The 20,809-nt window shown below is 38.9% G+C and overlaps 14 protein-coding genes across 14 annotated transcripts; 10 read left to right on the forward strand and 4 right to left on the reverse strand.

Annotated features, from left to right (window-relative positions):
- Nucleotides 1-1,293: 1,293 nt before the first annotated feature.
- Nucleotides 1,294-1,736, forward strand: VCUG_02258 (uncharacterized protein; the record flags this gene model as incomplete). Its single annotated transcript, XM_008077077.1, has 1 exon — nt 1,294-1,736. One exon carries the CDS (start codon nt 1,294-1,296, stop codon nt 1,708-1,710), a length of 417 nt encoding a protein of 138 aa, XP_008075268.1. The 3' UTR covers nt 1,711-1,736.
- A 603-nt stretch (nt 1,737-2,339) lies between these two features.
- VCUG_02259 (uncharacterized protein) lies at nt 2,340-4,202 on the forward strand (the record flags this gene model as incomplete). Its single annotated transcript, XM_008077078.1, has 1 exon — nt 2,340-4,202. Exon 1 carries the CDS (start codon nt 2,388-2,390, stop codon nt 4,200-4,202), a length of 1,815 nt encoding a protein of 604 aa, XP_008075269.1. The 5' UTR covers nt 2,340-2,387.
- Nucleotides 4,203-4,566: 364 nt separating this feature from the next.
- VCUG_02260 (uncharacterized protein) lies at nt 4,567-4,968 on the forward strand (the record flags this gene model as incomplete). The annotated part of the gene is made up of 1 exon (XM_008077079.1): nt 4,567-4,968. The coding sequence occupies one exon, from the start codon at nt 4,567-4,569 to the stop codon at nt 4,966-4,968; it is 402 nt and encodes a 133-aa protein (XP_008075270.1).
- Nucleotides 4,969-5,047: 79 nt separating this feature from the next.
- On the forward strand, nt 5,048-5,590 carry VCUG_02261 (uncharacterized protein; the record flags this gene model as incomplete). The annotated part of the gene is made up of 1 exon (XM_008077080.1): nt 5,048-5,590. The coding sequence occupies one exon, from the start codon at nt 5,048-5,050 to the stop codon at nt 5,588-5,590; it is 543 nt and encodes a 180-aa protein (XP_008075271.1).
- A 393-nt stretch (nt 5,591-5,983) lies between these two features.
- VCUG_02262 (uncharacterized protein) lies at nt 5,984-6,265 on the reverse strand (the record flags this gene model as incomplete). Its single annotated transcript, XM_008077081.1, has 1 exon — nt 5,984-6,265. One exon carries the CDS (start codon nt 6,263-6,265, stop codon nt 5,984-5,986), a length of 282 nt encoding a protein of 93 aa, XP_008075272.1.
- A 317-nt stretch (nt 6,266-6,582) lies between these two features.
- On the reverse strand, nt 6,583-6,927 carry VCUG_02263 (uncharacterized protein; the record flags this gene model as incomplete). Its single annotated transcript, XM_008077082.1, has 1 exon — nt 6,583-6,927. The coding sequence occupies one exon, from the start codon at nt 6,925-6,927 to the stop codon at nt 6,583-6,585; it is 345 nt and encodes a 114-aa protein (XP_008075273.1).
- Nucleotides 6,928-7,728: 801 nt separating this feature from the next.
- On the forward strand, nt 7,729-8,142 carry VCUG_02264 (uncharacterized protein; the record flags this gene model as incomplete). The annotated part of the gene is made up of 1 exon (XM_008077083.1): nt 7,729-8,142. The coding sequence occupies one exon, from the start codon at nt 7,729-7,731 to the stop codon at nt 8,140-8,142; it is 414 nt and encodes a 137-aa protein (XP_008075274.1).
- Nucleotides 8,143-8,566: 424 nt separating this feature from the next.
- On the forward strand, nt 8,567-8,902 carry VCUG_02265 (uncharacterized protein; the record flags this gene model as incomplete). Its single annotated transcript, XM_008077084.1, has 1 exon — nt 8,567-8,902. One exon carries the CDS (start codon nt 8,567-8,569, stop codon nt 8,900-8,902), a length of 336 nt encoding a protein of 111 aa, XP_008075275.1.
- Nucleotides 8,903-9,722: 820 nt separating this feature from the next.
- VCUG_02266 (uncharacterized protein) lies at nt 9,723-10,310 on the forward strand (the record flags this gene model as incomplete). Its single annotated transcript, XM_008077085.1, has 1 exon — nt 9,723-10,310. One exon carries the CDS (start codon nt 9,723-9,725, stop codon nt 10,308-10,310), a length of 588 nt encoding a protein of 195 aa, XP_008075276.1.
- Nucleotides 10,311-11,407: 1,097 nt separating this feature from the next.
- VCUG_02267 (uncharacterized protein) lies at nt 11,408-11,803 on the forward strand (the record flags this gene model as incomplete). The annotated part of the gene is made up of 1 exon (XM_008077086.1): nt 11,408-11,803. The coding sequence occupies one exon, from the start codon at nt 11,408-11,410 to the stop codon at nt 11,801-11,803; it is 396 nt and encodes a 131-aa protein (XP_008075277.1).
- A 281-nt stretch (nt 11,804-12,084) lies between these two features.
- Nucleotides 12,085-13,161, forward strand: VCUG_02268 (uncharacterized protein; the record flags this gene model as incomplete). Its single annotated transcript, XM_008077087.1, has 1 exon — nt 12,085-13,161. The coding sequence occupies one exon, from the start codon at nt 12,085-12,087 to the stop codon at nt 13,159-13,161; it is 1,077 nt and encodes a 358-aa protein (XP_008075278.1).
- A 2,056-nt stretch (nt 13,162-15,217) lies between these two features.
- On the forward strand, nt 15,218-15,858 carry VCUG_02269 (uncharacterized protein; the record flags this gene model as incomplete). Its single annotated transcript, XM_008077088.1, has 1 exon — nt 15,218-15,858. The coding sequence occupies one exon, from the start codon at nt 15,218-15,220 to the stop codon at nt 15,773-15,775; it is 558 nt and encodes a 185-aa protein (XP_008075279.1). The 3' UTR covers nt 15,776-15,858.
- Nucleotides 15,859-17,383: 1,525 nt separating this feature from the next.
- VCUG_02270 (uncharacterized protein) lies at nt 17,384-17,825 on the reverse strand (the record flags this gene model as incomplete). Its single annotated transcript, XM_008077089.1, has 1 exon — nt 17,384-17,825. The coding sequence occupies one exon, from the start codon at nt 17,823-17,825 to the stop codon at nt 17,436-17,438; it is 390 nt and encodes a 129-aa protein (XP_008075280.1). The 3' UTR covers nt 17,384-17,435.
- Nucleotides 17,826-18,482: 657 nt separating this feature from the next.
- On the reverse strand, nt 18,483-19,509 carry VCUG_02271 (AGC/PKA protein kinase; the record flags this gene model as incomplete). The annotated part of the gene is made up of 1 exon (XM_008077090.1): nt 18,483-19,509. One exon carries the CDS (start codon nt 19,507-19,509, stop codon nt 18,586-18,588), a length of 924 nt encoding a protein of 307 aa, XP_008075281.1. The 3' UTR covers nt 18,483-18,585.
- Nucleotides 19,510-20,809: the final 1,300 nt, after the last annotated feature.

The following is a 20,809-nucleotide window of genomic DNA, read 5'->3' on the forward strand; positions in this document are numbered from 1 at the left end:
TAATCGTAGTACGCGTACCGTACTAACATTCATGCATTTGCATGATATTAAGAAGTGCATATGAATGCAATTTTTACCTCTGTCTTTATCAATCGGTGATATCGTAAGGAATTATTACGGAAACATCATTTCTGTCAAAAATTAATTTTTAGCATTTACCAAAAATGTACAGGAGAGAGTACAACAAGAAGTGAAAGCAAATTTGAAAAAATACGTTTGCTGCGTACAATTTGACGTGTTACGTTTTATAAACAGAAATGGCATGGCTAGTAAAACATGAAGATAGTAACCAGGTAAAAGGTACAGTGCTTATCATCAGCTGATATAGGTGAAACGAGATTGTTCAGTTGTGGAAAGGCAATAAATCAATATTTTAATACAAAGTAAAAATAGTGTAGATGGTTACCGCAACACATTTGTTGATTCATTAGCAGTTCTAACTCCGTTTATAAAACGGAACAAAATTTGATTGCCTATGAAACGATTCTTTCCTCCTTTAACATACCATGCTACGATTTTCATTCGTTTTGAATCTTTTGGTAGAGCTGATGAATTAATTCTTGTCTGGTAATTATGCTATGTTGCTTGTAAATGGTTTTGAACATGTTCTAGAAAAAAGGAATTGATAACAATTTTTAGCCTCTACTCGAGGTAAAAACATAAAATAGAAATTTTGACCTTTTTCTGGAACTGGCCGATCAGCTTTTGAACCGTTAATCATACTGATGATAACAGCAACCATGAGAAATTCTAATCATCGATAGCACAACTTTTACTTAGTGTACTTTGCTGTGCCTGATTTTCACAACGAGAGGTGCTTACATATTTTCAAATTGTGACCTTTTTGGACTGTGTCTTGGTCACAATACAGCAATTGCCCTGTAAACTTTTTCTTAGGCATTTGCAGGTGTTACATTGCGTAACACGATTTTTTGGATAAAAGTACGTTTATTCATCTTTTTACAATTACCTTGCCAGGATTAGTTTCAGCGACTCGCTAAAAAGAGAGCAAAGAAAAAATACTAAAAAAATTATTTAAAGAAAAGATAAATTTGTACGAATAAATAGACTTGTATTTCATTCTATGGACCAAAATAGCACAGTAATGAAAGTCTGTTCCTTAGGCGCTCCTCATCTGCCCAACAAACGAACTAACACGTGACACGTCGTAGAACCGTACGTACCAATCTATGAATTACAGTGGTGTAAGGCACAACTGTGAGGAGTAAATTTGTGATTGGTTTCATGAAAAGTACGTGAACGTATTTTACAGAAAAATAAAAAAAATCCCAAATGAGTAATCCTGCGTATCCACGCTCTACGACTGCAAATACCACAGTTGCACCATTCAATGGCACAGTAAAAAGCACAGAACCACTCCAAACCACGAATGCATCAAAAAATGTGCTTGGCACAGGTAATATAATGTTTATTTTCCTTGGGGTGCTTGTTGCGTTCTATATAATAATTACGAGTATATACATACTGTGTATAAAACCGTATGCTCATGAAAATGACGCTGTGAGGCAGGTGAGTAGGAAGAAAAGCAGGCGTACGGACAGGTCTCAAGAGGTGGTTGAGGGAGTGCAAACGAGTAAGAAGAAAAGCAGGCGTAGGGAAAGGTCTCAAGAGGTGGTTGAAGGAGTGCAAATAGATTTGCAGGAGGTGCCTTATGAACCACGGCCCTATGATTATGAAACGGTGGTGTGATAAGTTGGGTTGGTATGATAAACGCGTTGTTTAAGAAAAATGGTGTTGGTGCAATCGGAGTGTACGGCAAGCAGTACCTGTTAAGGGAAAGCTCTTCTTTTTACTCATCATCCTTCTTTAATAGTATTTTTATTCTTTTCGTACTCTCACATCAGAAATGAATCAACCAAAAATTCTTTTTGCAGTGTAACAGGCGGTAGCCAAGGTAATTTTGTTTGTGTGGTGCTGTATGAGATGAATCAAGCGCACTTTTAGTTAAAAAGAGGGAAATTGATGAACGATTGCAAGGACAAGGTGGTAATGCCTCAGAACAAGGGTGTTATGATGGGTACTACATTGCAATACACAACAATCATCTCTAACATGCTGCAGGGCTGTTCACTCGAATTGAATACTCCGCATTCCATAATCGTTACAAATCACCTTGTACGCGTAACAATGCGTGTACAGCAGGTACAATCTTTATTTCCTGTGGTATGCTAAATTATGGTAATGCTAGGGGTGGGTGTCAGATCGGTAGGTGATACCGTTAATTTGTAACTACGCAATAATAATAAAAATAATTGGTGGTAACATTAAATAATGTAAAATGCTATTATCATCAATAACACGTAGCATTACCGTTCAACATCACCATCCATAAAAATGAATAAACCACCCCCTCATCGCACAAAGAAATGATAATTCTCACCAACAACGACATCAACACACTAATAAAATCATACCTGTACGATGAAAAGTATTACCACACCTACTTTTCGTTTGTAAATGAAGCAGAGTGTGCCGATAGTATGCAGCACACGTTGAAAGAATTGCTTATGAAAGGGTTGCAGTTTGTTTATTTGGAGGAGTGTGGGAGAGGAGGTGGGACTAGGGTATGTGAGGTTGTGATGGATAGGGATGAAAGGTATTTTATGGGAAAGTGTGTAGGTGTTGTTAGGGATGTGGGAAAGGTAAGTGGTGGGGAAGGAGAAGAAAAGGTGAAGAGTGGTGGGGAAGGTGAAGAAAAGGTGAAGAGTGGTGGAGAAGGGGAAGAAAAGGTGAAGAGTGGAGGAGAAGGAGAAGAAAAGGTGAAGAGTGGAGGAGAAGGAGAAGAAAAGGTGAAGAGTGGAGGAAAAGGAGAAGAAAAGATGAAGAGTGGTGGGGGAGCGATTAAGAACGTAAAGGAAGAGAAGAAGTGGTGCGATGGTACAGCGAATCTAAAACATGACATGGTGCATAACATACGATTGGAGGATTGCATGCCATTAATTGCTCTTAAAGGCGATGAAATGGTCATAGCATACGGTGGAATGGTGGAAATTAATAAAAGGTGCTGTAGAGAGGAACATGGGAGTGCTGAGGTGGGAGAGGACGGCATGAAAGAGAATGCTTTACAGCAGAACGTTGATGATATGAGCAATGCGGAAGGGACAGGCACAAAAGATGGTAATGAAGAGGAGGGCAGTGCTAAAGAGAGTGCTCCGTGTGAAAGTGGTCACAGCACCGTGTCAAACACCGATGAGCACGGCACACAGAGGGGTGAGCGTAAAAATACGGTCATGCCGCGCACAGCGACACTTTCGGACCAGTACAGACCGATGCATACGCACCACGTGAACGATGTGATAACTGCCATAACATCAGCACCTACTGATGTTTATTACGGCACGTTATCGGGCAGCGTATTTACGCATGCTCGTACGTACAGAATAACACGCGCACCGATACTTTCTCTTAGGGTGTATGGTGATTCGCTGGTGTGTGCTGATAGTGAGGGTGTGGTGGGTGAATGTGGGTTGGATGGGAGGGGAAAGAAGGTGTACAAGGTGTTTGAGGGTGCGTGTTATGAAGTAGAAGTGATTGAGGGCGGGTATGTATGCGGATCTGGTGATGGAGAGGTTGTGCTCGTAAGTACTGAGGCTGTTGCTGGCAATGAAGACGGTGGTGATGACGTATCTGATGCTAACCACGGCACCAACACCGGTCATACCAACCATGTTACCGGTCCTACCGCTGACATAAGCAGTCCTAATATCACACTGCTCTACAAACACAGACTCTCCATAAATCACCTAACATCATCCCCAACCCACATAACATGCTCATCATCCGACCACACAACCACCCTCCTCCACATCAGCTCACCATCCAAGCACGTGTACAACGATCACACAGCATCTGTAAACGCTCATCTACACCACAACCGCTTATACACCGTGTCAACCGACAAGCAAATGCTCGTGTACGACAACGAACGGCTGGTCGAACGGTATGTGCACGATGGCCCGGTGTATGCGATGGGGTACGGCGAGTGGTACGGATTGATCGGAACGGGTACGCTTGGTAAGTGCGTGTATTTTTATGATGGGCGGATCGGCATGGTTGACAGGGTGTGTGTTGGCGTGGGTGTTAGGGAAATGGTGTTTTGTGGATGGGTGGTTGGTTACTGCGGGGTTGAGGGCGGAGTTGGTGCCGTTGATGTGAGGATGATGTATAAAGGTGGGTACTGATTTAGTTTTGTTGGAGAGATAGTGATATTTACGATGATACGTAGGGTTGGCACGATATGCTGATAAGCGGATTGGCACGAAGAATGTCTCACATGGGACATTGGTAGGGACGAGCATGCACACCACGAATGGCCCAAGCACGTGTTAAACCAAACGCTCAGCGAATGCTTCCACGTACCGTGCAAGGCTGTCATCCCCAAACACACGACCATCACAACAAAACAGCCCAACCCATTCAAAGTAAAAAGTGCATTTAATACGAACCGTTCCGCTTATATACTTTAACATCCGCATAATTGCATTCTTATCCGTTCATGCAACTTAAGGTTGCATTCTTAATCCTTTATGCGTGTTGGACCCCTTCATGCCGACTGAGAAAAAGAATGCTAAAAGGAAAAAACGTACAGTAGCGGTGAAGAAGAAGAAAGACGATGAACAAATCGAGAGTGTGGAACAGATAAGTGCACGAGGTCGGGTAGTTGATGAGGAAGGAAGTGACAGGGATGAAACGAACAGTACTACGGACAAGGAGAATGATGAGGGTAGGGATGGGGACAGCAATAGTGATGGGGGTAGAGATGAAGATAGCGATGAGGGTGAGAACGAGGATAGCAACAGTGGCGAGAGTAAGAATGGCAGAAGAGGCATTAGAAATGGAAACGCCGTGGGTAAAGGCAAAGAGAACACGAACAACAAAAAAAGCATAAATAAAAAGAAAAGCATAAATAAAAAAAAGAAGTGCAGGAAAAGAGCAACACACGGATGAAAGTGATGCGCAGCCCGGTGCTACAAAGAAACCGTCTGTCCTGTCACAAACAGAAATAGAGCAAATCGTTCTTAGCCACATGGAACTATCGTACAGACCGCATTCCATCCAAGATCTTCTGATAGCATTCAAAAATGAAATAAAAAGAGCAACGCTTGCAAGTGCGTTAGATGCATTGGTGGAAAAAGACCGTGTGATAAGCAAGCTGTACAACAAGAGTGCGGTTTACGTGTACAACTACGGCAATGCGTGTGTGAATGGTGGTGATGTACATGAAATAGAGGAACGTGTGAAGGGCGTTGAGCAAGAGATATGTGGCTTGAAAGATGGCATAGCTCGGCTTAAGGAGTATCCGTCCGATGAGCAGTTGATGCACATGATTGTAGAGCTGAGAGAAAGAAAGGAGAGGGTACGTGCTGAGATGGATGAGATAAGGAAAGCAGGTATTGATAAGAAGGAATATGACAGGGTCATGGGCATGTACAAGGAATTGGTTGGGATAAAGAAGTGCAGAATGGGCATTCTTAGGAACATCGTGGACGAGCTGTGCGAGGGGATGGGAAAAAAGAAGGGAGCGATTGTTGAAGAGTTGGGGTTGAGTGGTGAGGTACTGAAAAAGTGAAGGATTACGTTTTTATGAAGAAGAGAAGGATTGGACGAGCATTGGTTTACCGTGGTATGAGAATAAAAGCTATGGCGGAGGGGTAGAAAATAGGCAGAGTATGCCGATTAGCAGCGCAATAGAACAAATCTGCGAGCAGTTCATGCAATCAACGTTACGTAGTGCCATAGCCGTGCATTGCATGACAGAACAGTTCATTTCTACCACGGCTAACCTTTACCAGATAGCGGCACGCTTTCCTGTACCACTCTTTGAACACGGAAGGCATGGGCATAGCCAAATACTTTTACTTTTTTACTTCCTACACCGTGTGGTACTCCTCATCCATCTCCCTTACAATCTCTTCCTCCGTAGAACTTCACAACCTTCCCATACATTAACCAACACCGATCATTACTTACCTCCCTGCACTTTCACGCCCAAAACTCCCTCAATCATTTCAACAACACTCCTCTCAACCTCCACACCCTTCTCAGCATCCCTCACAACACCCACAGGCTTGTTAATTTTACCTGCCAGGTCTTTCTGTGTCATCTTCATATTCTCCCTTGCATGTACAACTATCTTAGCACTCCTTGCATCCAATTTTATAAGCTTTGGTTGTTCATCTTCCTGCTTAACGCTCTTTTTCACGTGTTTCTTGATTATTAAGGGTTTTGTATCCTGTTCTGACATGAGGGGTGTGTTGTAAGTAAATTTATTTGAGGCGATCAATTGTGACACAACAGATGGATTATTACCGTGGGGTGGTTAAGTTGTGGTAATTTTCATTTGTGTTAATGGACAGGTGATAATTTTAAGAATTTGTGTTGATGGGTAATACGTGCCTGCCCAACCACATAACTGCACCTCACCGTATTGGCATTAAATACCGTAATTGAACGCTTCACACACCACGTATTGTTCATCATTACCAGAGTGGTTCGCCCGTAGTGCCGCATTTGAAGGAATGCTGCCAGCAAACTGGAATAAACATTTTTATTGCCATCTCCTCACAGCTCCCTCTCATCCGTTCCCTCCACAAACCGTTCAAACTCATCCACATACATCAACCCGCTCCTATCCCTAACAACCGCACACTCCTCATCCAAAACACAGCAGTAAGGCACGGCACGCACACCAAAATGCTTCATAAGCTCGACATTCTCACGCACATCAATGTTCACCAGCGCAATATCACGGCCTTTGTACTTTTTTAGTTCTTCTGCCATTATTTTGCATGGATTGCAGAATGGTGCTGTGAACTTTAGGATTAAAGGCTTTTTCATTGATTTTGCGGCTGTTTTTAGATCGAGCAGGGATGCAATTGTGGATATTTGCTGTATTTCTGCGGACATTTGCTTTGGGGTGTGGGAATTAGGGATATTTTTATTTGGAAGGAACTGAGAACAGGTGAAGATAAGAGCAGTGATGTAGAAGATAGGCATAAATGAGAGTGCTGATGTGGAGGAAAGGTAGGAAAAATATTTTGTTTGTTGTTGACAGCACGCTTATCACCTTCCCATAGCACCTGAACAAAGATGAACGTGTGGGGTACATTGGTGTGAAGGAAGAGCTAAGACAGGGTGAATGGAGAGCTAAGACAGGATGGAGGGAGAGCTAAAACAGGGTGAAGGGAGAGCTAAGACAGGGTGAATGGAGAGCTAAGACAGGATGGAGAAAAGGCAAAGAATTAAATACGAAGTAAAGGTACGATGAACATAAACGTAATGAACCGGTAAAAATTAGAAAATGAATTGCAGATAAATAATTTTTGATGAATAAGATGAGCACGTGTTGATGTAGGAAATGCGAACGGGTAGAGCTGCATAAAGAGCACCGGTTTAAAATGCGTTAGTTCACCGTTTATTTACGGAACGTATGCTATCGAACGGTTTTTACACGTGGTGAAACAGCAGTAAATTAATTTGGTGTGGTTACTTCGGTACTTTTGAGCTGTTGGGTGGTGTGGATGGAAGAGAATGAGCATTTGTGGGGTGGTTAGCGGTGTTACGGATCATCAATGTAATGGTACGTAACAATGAATCGTTATACTGCACCGATCAGATCGTATCTACGGGTAAACCATCAGCACGACCATTTCATGGCTGCGCACTCCTCAAAAATTTTCATTTTTTTTGATCCCCAGAAATATAAAAATGACAGAGCAGGTATACGCGCCCATAATCGACGACACGTTCACTCTGAAAGACGCCATCACGCAGGTGCTAAAAATATCATCATCAAACAACAAATTAAAATGTGGCATCCGGCAGGTGACCAAGACGTTGTTGAGGAGCGATGCAAAGATGGTTTTTATATCGAAGGAGATCGATGACAAGTACAGGGCTGTTGTTGTTGGGCTGTCTAAGAAGAGTGGTGTGCCGGTTGTTGTGATCGAAAGTGGGGATGAGCTTGCCGATATGGCACAGCTGGGGAGGACTACGTTGGCTGATGTTAAGAAGATGCCTAAGTGCAGTGCTGTTGCTGTTACTGATTTTGTTAAGCACAGCGTGGGACGTACCTACATTGAACAGATGATGAGTAAGGGAAAGTTAGGGATGGTTGAATAAATGAGATGAGGAATTGTTTTTGACCGTGTTACTGCCGGTTTTGAACCGTGCTGCTTTGTATTCTCGTGTTTGAACCGTACCGCTCGTGATCTGTGATTGCGCTCGGTTCATTCCGCGTGCTTTATGCGCATTTGTGGATCCAACAGTTCTATCCGCTCTTCGCAGGGTTGCGCGGCATGCACCCCCTAAATGAGCTTCTTGCACTTCGGGTGCGGGCATCGTCCCCATACGAATCAATCACATGGAGTGTCACTTAAAGATGCGTACTGCAACACGCTGCACCACCGAGAACGTACGGCCATTCATTCCGCTCGTGCACCACACCAGCACGCACCTCCTCAAATTATTCCTTCTTTGTCCACATTGCCCAATCTTTCCGTTTTCATTAAAACATCAATTTATACGCCGCTGTCCCACCCACTTCATGCCACCCGCATTCTCCCCCACAATCTCGTCCAAGAAGCACAACATCGACAAACTGCTGCACCACCTCGACGGTCAAACCGTGGACCATTCGATCATCGATGCATACACGGATTGCATGTACAATACGGGCAAGAGCAAACTTGCCGAGTCGCTGCTGAAACGGGGAACGAGTGGTGGAAAGATGAGGAAGGTGTGGAAGTATGGTGAAATTGTGCTTTTGGTTTTGGCTATGATATGTTTGGTTGTGTTGGGATGGAAGGTTGTGAACTTTGTGAGGATGTGGACATGTGTGTTGCTCAATATTGCGGTCGGAAACGAGAAGTTGTTGCCTTAGGTCGGGGATGGCAGCGATTAAAATGAGGTTTGGTACGATTTAGTGTTGTAAAATGAGGTTTTGTAAAATTATGTGGAGTACACCTAGTTTTGTAAAAATAAATGGTATGGAATGAGGTTGAGCGCAATTAAATTTATTAATTGATGTACGATCGTTGATGAGGAACAATCCTTGGCCTGGAAGTGTCTTCATTTTAGCACGGAACTGTGGAATCGATTCATAGACGAGTCTTGAACAGACCAATGCAACGAACTGACAAATACGCACGAGAGGAAGAAATTAGAACGTGAACATGGGTGTGAAACGAACTATCACCTAATCAAACGATGATTGCTCGCCCTATTTGTAGGTGATGTATGCACGCACAAGTTCGCTGATAGGGACAGGGAGTGATTTGAACTGCTTCTCTGCTGCATTCCACCGTGATGCAGTGCTTAGCGGATGAATGGGTGCAATTGGAAGTAACGGATGGTGAAGCATCAGAAAAGCTGTCAGTGCTAGCAATTAGATAAGTTTTTGTAAAAGGAGGAGGATGTATTTGCTGGTATACTAGGGTGTTTGTTGGTCTGGAAAGTTGCGGTTCTGCAGTAATTAATGTTCTGCTTCTGAGAAATGCAGAGAACTAATACATGGAGCAACAAATACGCCTAGAAACGGATTCGAAGGACCATTGATCTACCTCCTCACGGTACACTCACCTATACACCCCACTTTCTTCTCACTCTCGCTGATCTACCTCAATTCTTTCTTCGATTTGCTAAGAATATTTGCAATTAGCCCTTTATACCGGGCTTATATTTCGGTGAAAACATGAGGGGAAATGTTTGGAATTGATTATCTGTTCAAAGAATGGTCTGAAGAGGAGTTTAAGGGCGAAATTGTCGTAATGTCATACGAAAAACACATTTATTTCGGTTTAAAAGCGATATGCCACGCTATAACGAAGTACTGTTCCTTCCTAACATCCAAAAACCAAGATTACAATAGCTGTGCTTATTCTATGAAGGTACTTGATCTCAGTGATGAGCGTGCGACTCAGGGATACTACGAAAAGATAGCTGCGCGCGGTAAAATGCTTAAGCATCTGAACAGTGAAATTCATGAGTGCTGGTATGGTGAACCAACGGTTGTGACCGAGGAATGTGGTGAATATAGCGTATCTACGGTCACATTTCTGTGTATGATTCTGATACTTGGTCTTGTTATGGGATTTTTCTTTTACCATCTGAAAAGACGAAAAGATGAACTTTTGGTTATGGAAACGGTGCTGGATGAGATGTGGAGTGAGGAAAGCGATGAATCGGACGAAGACGGTTCGATTCTGATACATCCTAAAAATGTGCATGTAAGGCGGATCTACGAGTACCAGAGCGATGAAATGGGTTATTGCAGCTCGTCAAACATGTAATGGTCAAAGTACTGATGTATCACATCATAACAAGTGATAATCGATGTAAATTGAGCATGTAACACCGTTTTAAGTGCGATGTGTAGGAGAGACGAACTAAAAACAACAAAAATACGTTTGGTCCGCCAATAGTTTGCTATAAAAGATTGTAGATGTGTTCCTGAGTGATTTTGTGCGTATTACTGCGATATATAACAATTCCTATAACCTGAAAGGTATGTACGAACAGAATGCGCATTTTTATTAAACGTTCTTCTTCCCACCAAAGTCAATCATTTTTCCTCTCACACATCAATAAAAAGGTTCCCTTCTCTCGTTCACTTTTTAGCAGAATTTGACTCAAAAAATTGCACCTGCACAAGGACTGCAACCATGGATGAGGCAACAGTAACATCGATCATGGCATAAAAGCAGTTGCAAACAGAGAGTAAATAATAAAAATGAAGAACAAATCGAATATAATACTAAAAATTGCACGAATGCTGAGAGAACTTTTAAAATTTGCTCTTTTATCACAAATATACCGTGAACCATTCCTCAACGACATGCTCATGTCTGTTTACCTGCAGGAGTAGCGCAATTTAAATAGTCTTTTTTGTTCACACCATCATTCTACAATTTTGTACCATTCCAACTGTTTCGTATGTTTAACTAGATTTGTTCGGCACACTTCCTGCTTGTTAGAACTGTTTTGTTTATTTTCGTGTTCCAGTGACTCTTCCACACGTTCATCAATTTTTACCATCCAATATTTTTTACTTTTCAGAATTGTCCAAAATGCTTTTTAATTCTCAGCGTGAAAATCTCAATTCTTCGATTTTTCAGTGTTTAAAAGTGTCATATTCGTTTAATTCTCCAGTTTTTTGACTAGAAAACGTTTATTTACCTCCATTCAACTTCTTAAATGCTTTTATACCGTATATCATAAAAAAGTCTGTTTCCATTTTAAAAAGTTTTACCCGTAATAGGTGCGACAAAATGGCGAATCAGTTTATATTTATTTTCATATGTACCAACTTTTCACCTGGTACCATTCATTTCCGATTCTTCGCCATGATGTCTAGGAGATTATTTTTCTACGAGCCAACACTTGAAATATGTTTTTTAGGAATGTTCGTTTACCTAGAACGTCCTACAATAACACACAAGCAAACTCTCTTGATGTGATATGCGCCTATAACAGATATAGCGATAAGAATTATGCTATTGCAGGAATATTCGCCAATCGCACTCTTTTTTGCACAACCGATTACCCGTACTATAAATACCAGTTTCGTCATATTTTGCGATATATCACAAGAGTTTCTCCTTCTTCACAAAAAGATGGTTTAAGCATAAAAATCGCAGCGCCTTTTCAAACTAATATTAGTGCTTATTTTCTGCAAAGTATAAAATTATCATTTTTATTGGTATTAACCACGCCTTTTAATGTTCTGGAGAGTATCCACGAAGATTTGCTGCAAGTCTACGAAATCAAGCAGCGATGGGAATGACAGTGTGCATTAAATATAGGAATTTAAACAGGTGTACGGCATTTCTAGAAACAAAAAACTTTCCTTTTTAATCAAAAGATCATCATGGCGCAGGTGCACCAAGCGAGCTTGCTTGATGCTTACGTATAATGCGTGCTGAACAAACGAATATTCACAAAAAGACTTTTCTCTTTGTTCATATCCTGCCATTGTAAGTTTTCTCAAAAAGTATTCGACGGATTTCGATCAAATAATTTACCTCTCGATTAAAATGATTGCTTTTTACAGCTGTCAGCCCAGCAATGGTTTTTTACGCATGGTTTACTTTTTGGTTTAGAGGTTGTTACAGTTCTGCAGCTGCTGGTAATGCACCAGTGATCGAAGGTTTGCTGAGTAGAATCGAGAATTCTGCGGAATACAATGAACCTGATGAACTTCTTTCTAATATCGCAGCTGGAGTGTCTTCAGGGCACTCAAGATACGAATATTACAATGCATGGTTCAACTTACATGTATTTCTCGGATATTTCGACAATATAGTTCGGGTGTTCGAAAATTATATCAAGAACCGCTCTGCTGATGAAGTAATAAATGTGAGTCAGCTTTTTTTTCTTGACTGCTCGCTACTCCTCAATCTTGTCCACTATTACGTGTTAGAAGCGCCGAGAAAACGTAAGTTAGAGGACTTTGAGCATATTAACACCTTAAGAAACCTCTACGATACATTATTAACCAAGCACGCTGAACAGCTTAAATGTATGGCGTACTTGCAGCGTTTTTTGCTTCATCTTTCCGGGTTGATCAAGGCACTCAAAAAAGTTGTTTACAGACATGTGTTGGACACAGACACTGAACTGCAGGAAGCAATCTTAAAAGTGCTTTCTCTGACCCTTTTTTACAAGGCAATTGAGGAAAACTTCACGTTGCCTCTCGATTGCCAGTTCAAAGATAATCTATCGCAAGATTTAGAACAGGCAGCATCTGTCGAACTTGACACAGCCCCAGAACTAAATGTATTGGACAGTGATACGAGCCATGACCTACGCAACCTTATGATCGTGGTCCGAGACACATATTTATTCATAAAGAAACAGAAAAAACTTTTTTTCGAAGGAACTGTCATTATAAAGAACGAAATTGATTGCAAATTTGTATTATCAACCGTACGAAGATACTTTAGATTTATGAAATTGAACAATAATGCAATATCTGGAAGAAAAAACAGGCTAATTCGCTTCTTTGAGTGTCTTCGACTAAAACATATGGCAGACGATATGCACAAGCTAAAAAGGTACTTTAGAATCACTATCAGAAAAAAAATTGAAAATTCTAAAGAATGGAATGCCATGTTCGATGTTTGGATGAACATATCTGAATAAGAATGACAGAACAAATGCCTGTAACCGAACTGTACACATTAAAATGAGATTATATCTGTTTGAATATAGTAACGTAACTAATATCATATATTGAACGATTCCGCAGATATTAACCTTTCTTATATATGTTGGTTAATTTCATATAATTAAAAAAGCAACTCGCAATCTGATTGTCCAGTTCTGTGGAATAAATTATTTAACCCTTCGAGAAAAATAAAAAATGCTTATTTCATGTATTTGCACTGAATAAAGGGCCTAAAGTTGTTGTACAACTCATTCTTTCTGAGATGTCCTCAATTGTTTTCTACTAACAACATCAAAATTACACGATCACCGAATAGTAGCCAATTAATTTACCCTTACCATACGATCTCAAACAATAGAAAAAACATAATACGACATATGAAGAGAAGAAAGTATCGATTTATGGATAGAACACTTTTCCAGTTTTATAAACGGAAATAGCACAGCTAGTAAAATTATAAAAATATATTTTTGCCTGTTCATTGTCAACGGTTTGTGAACTTGTGATGTCTTACATAACACGAACTGAGAGACTGAAACAAAATAAAGCTTGAATTGTTGGATGAAGTACATGAGAATCTTACTCAACCTTGACCAACATGTGCACGGCTGAACCAATACATTGTTTGATAGAAATTGTCAATGTTCTTAAGCTGCGCTATTTGGCACCAAGAAAGTCTATTTATGTATTAACAAATGATAATTAAACACACTTCTACAAATAAATTGTACCGTTTGGTATCGCTTTGCCTGTGTAACGTGTCGCACTACAAAAATCAAAAGACAAACACGTTCATCCAAGAAGACATGGTATATACGACAAAATCACTGTTGTGCAACATAATCTCTGTTTTTTGAATATTTCGATCGAGTAGCTAGAAACCTATGCTAAAGCAGATAAATTAAATGAATATAGATCAGAATGGTATCAAAATTATTTTATTGCAACCTAATACCATGTTAAAACTGTGATCTAATTTGCAATTGAAGATTTGATCGCATGTCTAAATTATCCATTTATCGCTTCAAGACAGTTTTTTGATAGAAAGTTTATTATTGTGTAGCAAGTCCGAGTAAACAATACATCTCAAATTGCTAGTAATAAGCGTGCTAGTAGCACAATTTTGGCTACAACCATGCTTACGGTCCAATTCTATCAGTATTATGTTCCTATCATGTCAAAAATTGTTGTTTTGGCCAATAATTATACACAAATAAATATGAATTAGCGGATGCACATCGTTAAAAACAGGTAAAATAGCTAAAAAATTACAGTCTTATGTGATTTATACTTTTTGATTTGTAACTTAATTAAATATTTCTATGTCAAAGTCTATAAAGTATACAAATACAAAGTAAAGCAGTCGATTGCACACAGCTACGTGTTATTTAATCCAATTGACGCTTTTATATGAGAAAAGTACTATTTTTCTGTTTGATAGTAAAGTCTGGATACAGATACCAAAAAGTAACATGAAAAAGAGTTTCGTATTATTTATAATGACCTGCATCCGAGGATTAAAAGAAACTTAAACCTTTTTCTTTCAAAAATGCGACATTAGGTGCCATAATTAACCAACTAATTGCTCATGCATCAAACTGTGCCTTGATTCTATTCAATAATATTCTTCTTGTCATTTTCAATCGTCACGCGTTTTTAATTACAACTTTAAATTTTTAATTAGAGCCGAAAAGATTATTTCGTCACATTGGACATTGTAAAGTCTCGTTTGGATGTTGTTGACGTGCGAATAAATAAATGATTCTTAGTAAAAAATAACAAAAAAAGATATCACCAAGTTATGTTAAACACACATTACGAGTCAAATTAAAAGCAATTAAACCTACAAGCATGTAGTGTGTGGATGAGGGATTTAAATACAAAAAACAAACTAAAATGTCTTGTAAATACCGGCTCTGCACAATTTTATCATCACTGTCACTGTCAAATTTATAAAATCAACTCATGTACATGTCCGTAAAAAGATAAATTATTAAATGTGTATAAATAGATAGCACGTCCCGCATGCATATGAACAAAGGAATATTGATCGGTTCGCTGATACTCTCTACGGTTCTTTTTGTCTTTTTGACATTCTTGCTCATAGTCTTGATAAAGGAAGCAAAGAATGACAAAGCAGATAAACGAAAGAGCGATGCACAAGCACAGGAACTAGGCAATAATGAAGGGGATGGCAGGAAACAGGCGGGAAACACAGTATCGAATAAGGGCAGTGGAACGGCAGCCTTATTTCATCAGCATTCACCGAATGTAAACGCGAATCAAAATTCCACTAGACAGAATAGATCGGTATCTTCTCCTGGTGATGGTGGCTATAGTCCGGCAAACACCAGTTCGAATGCAGAACAAGGTGCAAACACTCCACCGGCGAATAGCATGCCTAGAGCAGATCCATCGGGCTCGCCAGGTTCACATGCTACCAATAACTCAGCAGTCCCTCCCAATAGCTCATCAAGTTCTTGGACATGGGGAGGAGTGCTGAGTAATCTTGTTAGTTATCCAGTGAGCCTTTTCAGTTATATTACCGGAACTATACGTAGACGCTTAACAGGTAGTGATTCAACATAATGTAGCTATGGTATATTAATGAATAATCACCGTATGTCTACCACGTTGATTGAAAATACCATTAAATTAAAATGTATCAGTAAATTTATTTTTCTTATTTCGGATCATATATTGTTTATCACGCTCGATCAGCGTTACATTTAATTGTAAATGTGCAAAATCATGTGTAAGGCTTTTAATATTGATCTCAAACATCTTTGCGCTTCCTCCACCGTAATTGACATATTTATCCGCTACACAATATGTGTTAGCTGAAATAATAGAGCATTAATTGTAATACCAGACCTCCTAACATACCATGCTTGCTCGGCAATGAAAATGCTATTTTGTTTACATTACTAACAGTTAAGACAAGCATGTACAGTATTTCAGTGTGCTCTTCGTAATAATCGCATTTGTTTCCGTTCCAATCTATTCTTGCACTCGTGTATTTTCATACTTTTGGATTCTGCGCTATTCTCAGTCCATCAATTTAATTTGCACCATTTGGGTTAAATGATGTGTTAACGGACTCAATTAGAAAATTTACCTGCCACAGTGTACAAACAAAACTATATAAGAGTTATTTTATATTTTCTATTACAAACCAAAAATAAATGCACAATATCGACAACATAAGTTGGAAAAAAGAGTAATAAATGAAGAATGAACATGATAACACATGCAGCTTATCAGAATATTCTGATATTATCGCTTAACACATGAGAGATTACAAATGAGTTTAAGTGATGTGGTAGATATATTCAATACTGAGAACAGAGATTTAATGGAATTAAAGTGTTTTCGCTCATTTCTGGCCAATTTATCAACGAATGATTACTTCTTGTGTAGCTATCGGTTGGCGCTTTTTATGAATGGTCTAAATGGCATGCCTGTCATGGAATAGGCAGCTTATATGTGCAAGAGAATTTTGCTGGATAAACAACATATACCGAGAAATGAACCCGGTATTATATTTTATCAAAGACGAACTATCACGAATATGATCAAACGAACTTGATGCTGTAAGTTTCACAAAAATATTCAAAAATGCTATTTTCTTGTTCTTTGATGCCAACACCCGTCAAAAAAAATCAAAGTTGATTTAAAATCAAATAATCGTATGCATGCGTGAATGATTGGCTGTTTACATACCTTGTCGGCTTTACACCAATCCTCTTGCATTGCAGATGACAAGTGGAGCCTGAACAAAGCAGATTATGAAAAGATGGCAGTTGGTGAGAACCATGGAACCGACACTTCTGCACAGGCAGTGTTTTCTACAAAGCTGTGAATGCATGCTCTGCATAGTACTTATGGTACAGTTTGAGATAATATCCGTTTTTGAAATGCAAAATGACATTTAATAGAAACAATTCGTCTTGGCACGTCACAAGATCAGCACAAAAACAGAACAAAAAGAGATTAAACATGTAAATGATAAAATACGCTGTTAGTCTAGGTTATTATTGTAAAGGCATCTGTTGGCACATCAAATATAATAATTAATCACGTTACTCGCCTCTTGTAACATTACAATGTACAATTCGATTCCCTAGTTGGGAACGTGCAGTCAATCAATTCTAGAAACAGGAGCATGCATTTGATTGATTAACCAAGCAAGGAGATAAACTAAATCACGTACAGCACAGTACATTTATTTGATACCATATCGTTGACTCTAAGAGTTAATCCTGAGTACACAACTCCAGAAATAGTCAAAGAAGTCGAAGGCAAGCAAAAGAAATAGCATAAGCAGCATACCATACATAAAAACTTTGCAAACAAGTTGCAAATTACCTTTTAGCAGACTGATAACACTGAATATACGGTTCTTTTTGCATCTTTGCTCGCCCACTTCGATCACATAATCTGAATAATCACTTACAAGCCGTCTTTTCGTTTTCTTGTCTGCTGCACATGACAGTTGTGTCAATAAAATAGATTTAGCATGCGATATACCTCCCTTGTCTTTTTGAAGAAGGGAAAATAAGTTAGTATCACCTGTCTCGTAGAGCATCGAAGGCTTTAATTTCCTTGTTTCGCAATTAATATAAATTACAACTGCCATATTTACTCAAATGGATATATAACGTAATTTATGGTTAATTTCACAGCGGAGAGAAATATTCATTTTGAATATGGTTATAGTTTTGAGTATAAAAATGAATAAATAAAATATAGCTTTGCTTGAAAGTAGAAGACTTAGTAAAAGTTTTAGTACAGATGAGCTTGAACACATCGCCGGTATATAATTGTGTATACAATCATAGGTTATAGATTGTATGGTATATGATGTGAGCGAGTGTAAGTGCGAATCTTTGTCGGTCGTACGAAGCTTATTGATGCGTTTAGAGGAAATAATGCTTTGTTTTGCTATTCTATTAAATATTGACGACAATTTATCGCGTGATTGGAACAAAAGAATAGGGGAACAAGTTAAATTAGATGATATGAGAATGCCATGGTGATGATCTAATGCTCATCAAAATGATTAAACAATAAAGCAGAATCCTGATCTGCAACGCATAAATAGTATTTAGGCTTACTGCCAAGAAGAGCGAGATATGAATTGATTATGACAGAGTACAAATTAACATATTGTTGTAATAGGAGATAGATGAATATATTATATGAAAAAATAGCATATTATTGCGGATAAAAACATGGGAGCACGATTGTACAATAATGACCATCAATTATCCACAAGTATTACGTAATAAACTCGTCGGCAGAATAAATTCTTTAATTGTGGGTAAACGCGCTTCTATTAAAATTGTAAGAAATCTCCTCTGCAATACTCCTTGTAAGATTTGTTTAAGCACACGGTTTCATTCAAAACTATAATACAATTTAACTCTATTCTTTTCTTCTATCGTATCATCTCCTTTCTCTTCACTATATTCAATAAAGTACTGACTGTCACCCGCACAACTCAGCTTAGGAATAATTGGCGGTTCAATTGTGTCAATAACATCGAATATTTTACCGAAGAACGGATGCTTCTTGATTTTATCGATATCCGAGAGTCGCTTCTTCGGATCTTTCTCCAGGAGTTGTTCAGTAAGATCAACCGCGATCAGATCCATATCGCTGTAATTAGGTGTTTCGGTGAGGATCTTTTGGTAGATGAGGTACGGTGTCTTGCTGTAAAATGGCGGCATGCCCTTCAGCATCTCATAAATAAGAATGCCAAGCGACCAAAGGTCTGAGGATTGACCGTATCCTTCAGATTTAAGTTTTTCAGGTGCCATATATTCCGGTGTTCCGCAGAGCGTAAATGTAAGCGTGTTCAATTTCTTGGCAAATCCTAGGTCGACCAGCTTTATGTGACCCTTTTCTGTCAGCAAGATGTTTTCTGGTTTCAAGTCTCTATAAAGCAAATTTTTGCTAAACAGGTATTCTAGTGCCAGCGTAATCTCTGCAGCGTAAAAACGAGCATCTTTCAATTTAAAAGGTCCGCGCTTCCTCAGCCAATAAAAAAGCTCTCCACCGCCCACGTACTCCAAAACCAGAAAATATGATCTGGATGTCTTGAAGCTGAAGATTAGCTTGACGAAATACTTACAGAAAAAAAGTTCGTAGAGGGTTTTTCTTTCTTCGTTCAGATGATCCTTTTGCTTTAATTTTAGGAGGGTGGATGTGCTAACCGCCTTCAAAGCATAGTATTTTGAGTTGTACTCTGTGAGATACACCCGGCCAAATGTGCCCACACCTATCGTACGTATAATTTTTAGCTTTGACAGTTCGAACATTTTTCACTTTTAGGGACGCAAAAAATTTATTTTTCAAGTCATCGCACGATTGACAATAAAAATCGTGAGAAAGAGTGTAAAAGTTAAAAAAAAAGTGAGATCCACACTATACGCGCAATGTTTAATTCTATACTCATCTGAAACAGTTTATTTCTGGTTTACAGAATATACTGATCGACCGTCAAATAATAACTTCAAGTTCTGAAAACTGGAAGAAATACAATTATGGTATAGCTCTATGATCTTTCACCCTGCTCACTATAATAGTTAGCTCTTAAATGAGGTTGTATATCGCATAGAAAAGAGCAAAATGCCCTATCTGTGTTTTTAATATGTGATGGGAACAAAACGATATTTAACGACAAAAAAGTAAACATAATTTACCTTTTTAAACATATGGTACTACAAAATAAACATAATCATGAGAGCATCGGCAATATAGCGGTAGTAACATAGTACATAAGAAACAAGTCAGGTATGAAGCATGTTAGCGCGAGCATACAATTGAATGAGACCGCTGATTGTAACTACTAATTTTCATGAGTATTTGATATTTTTCCTGTCACGGCCTTTAAACCTTTTTAATTGAAGTAATATATCAAAAAACGTTCTATAAAATGCTATTGTTCGCCAAGAGAATATTCACTTTCTCTATCATTTTATTTATATAACAGAAGGGATTTAATTAAGTATCATCGTACGAGCTGAATTGCAGTGTGCAAAACACATACTAATCGTTCTCATCACATGATGCATTTCGGATAATAAACATTAAAACGGTAGTTATCTAAAATGCTAAACTTAGCCAGAACTATTTGTGGTTCACTAATCACCAACATAAGTAAAAAGACAACTCAAAAGCTGATTGATCAGCTCGAGGGAAGGGAATTATTTTACCCATCGAGAAGGATCAAAAATTTTATTCCACATTTTCACGCAAAATAAAAGGTCAAAATTTGTTTTCCAATCTATTTTTTGCGATGCACTCGGTTGTTCTTTACGAACTACATCATAATGGCATGATTACTAAACGAAGATTATTTCTTGAACTTCTACCAAAATATTGAAAACAAGTTAAAGTGATCAAGGCATAACATGGCGTATTAAAGGAAGGAAATTATTTAGTAATCAGTCAGACTCTATTCCTTTTTATAGGGGAAATAGCTCAGCTGTTTTATGCTAAATATTCTGCCTGTTTGAGACTAAGCGCACTTAAAGTTTGGAAAGTACGCAAATCCTTTTTAAAGCTTGTTGTCGTTCCACATTGTGCATGTTTGTCGTAACAGAGAAGGCGCTGCTA

Source organism: Vavraia culicis (genome assembly GCF_000192795.1).
Source record: "Vavraia culicis subsp. floridensis unplaced genomic scaffold supercont1.51, whole genome shotgun sequence".
Taxonomy (NCBI): domain Eukaryota; kingdom Fungi; phylum Microsporidia; family Pleistophoridae; genus Vavraia; species Vavraia culicis.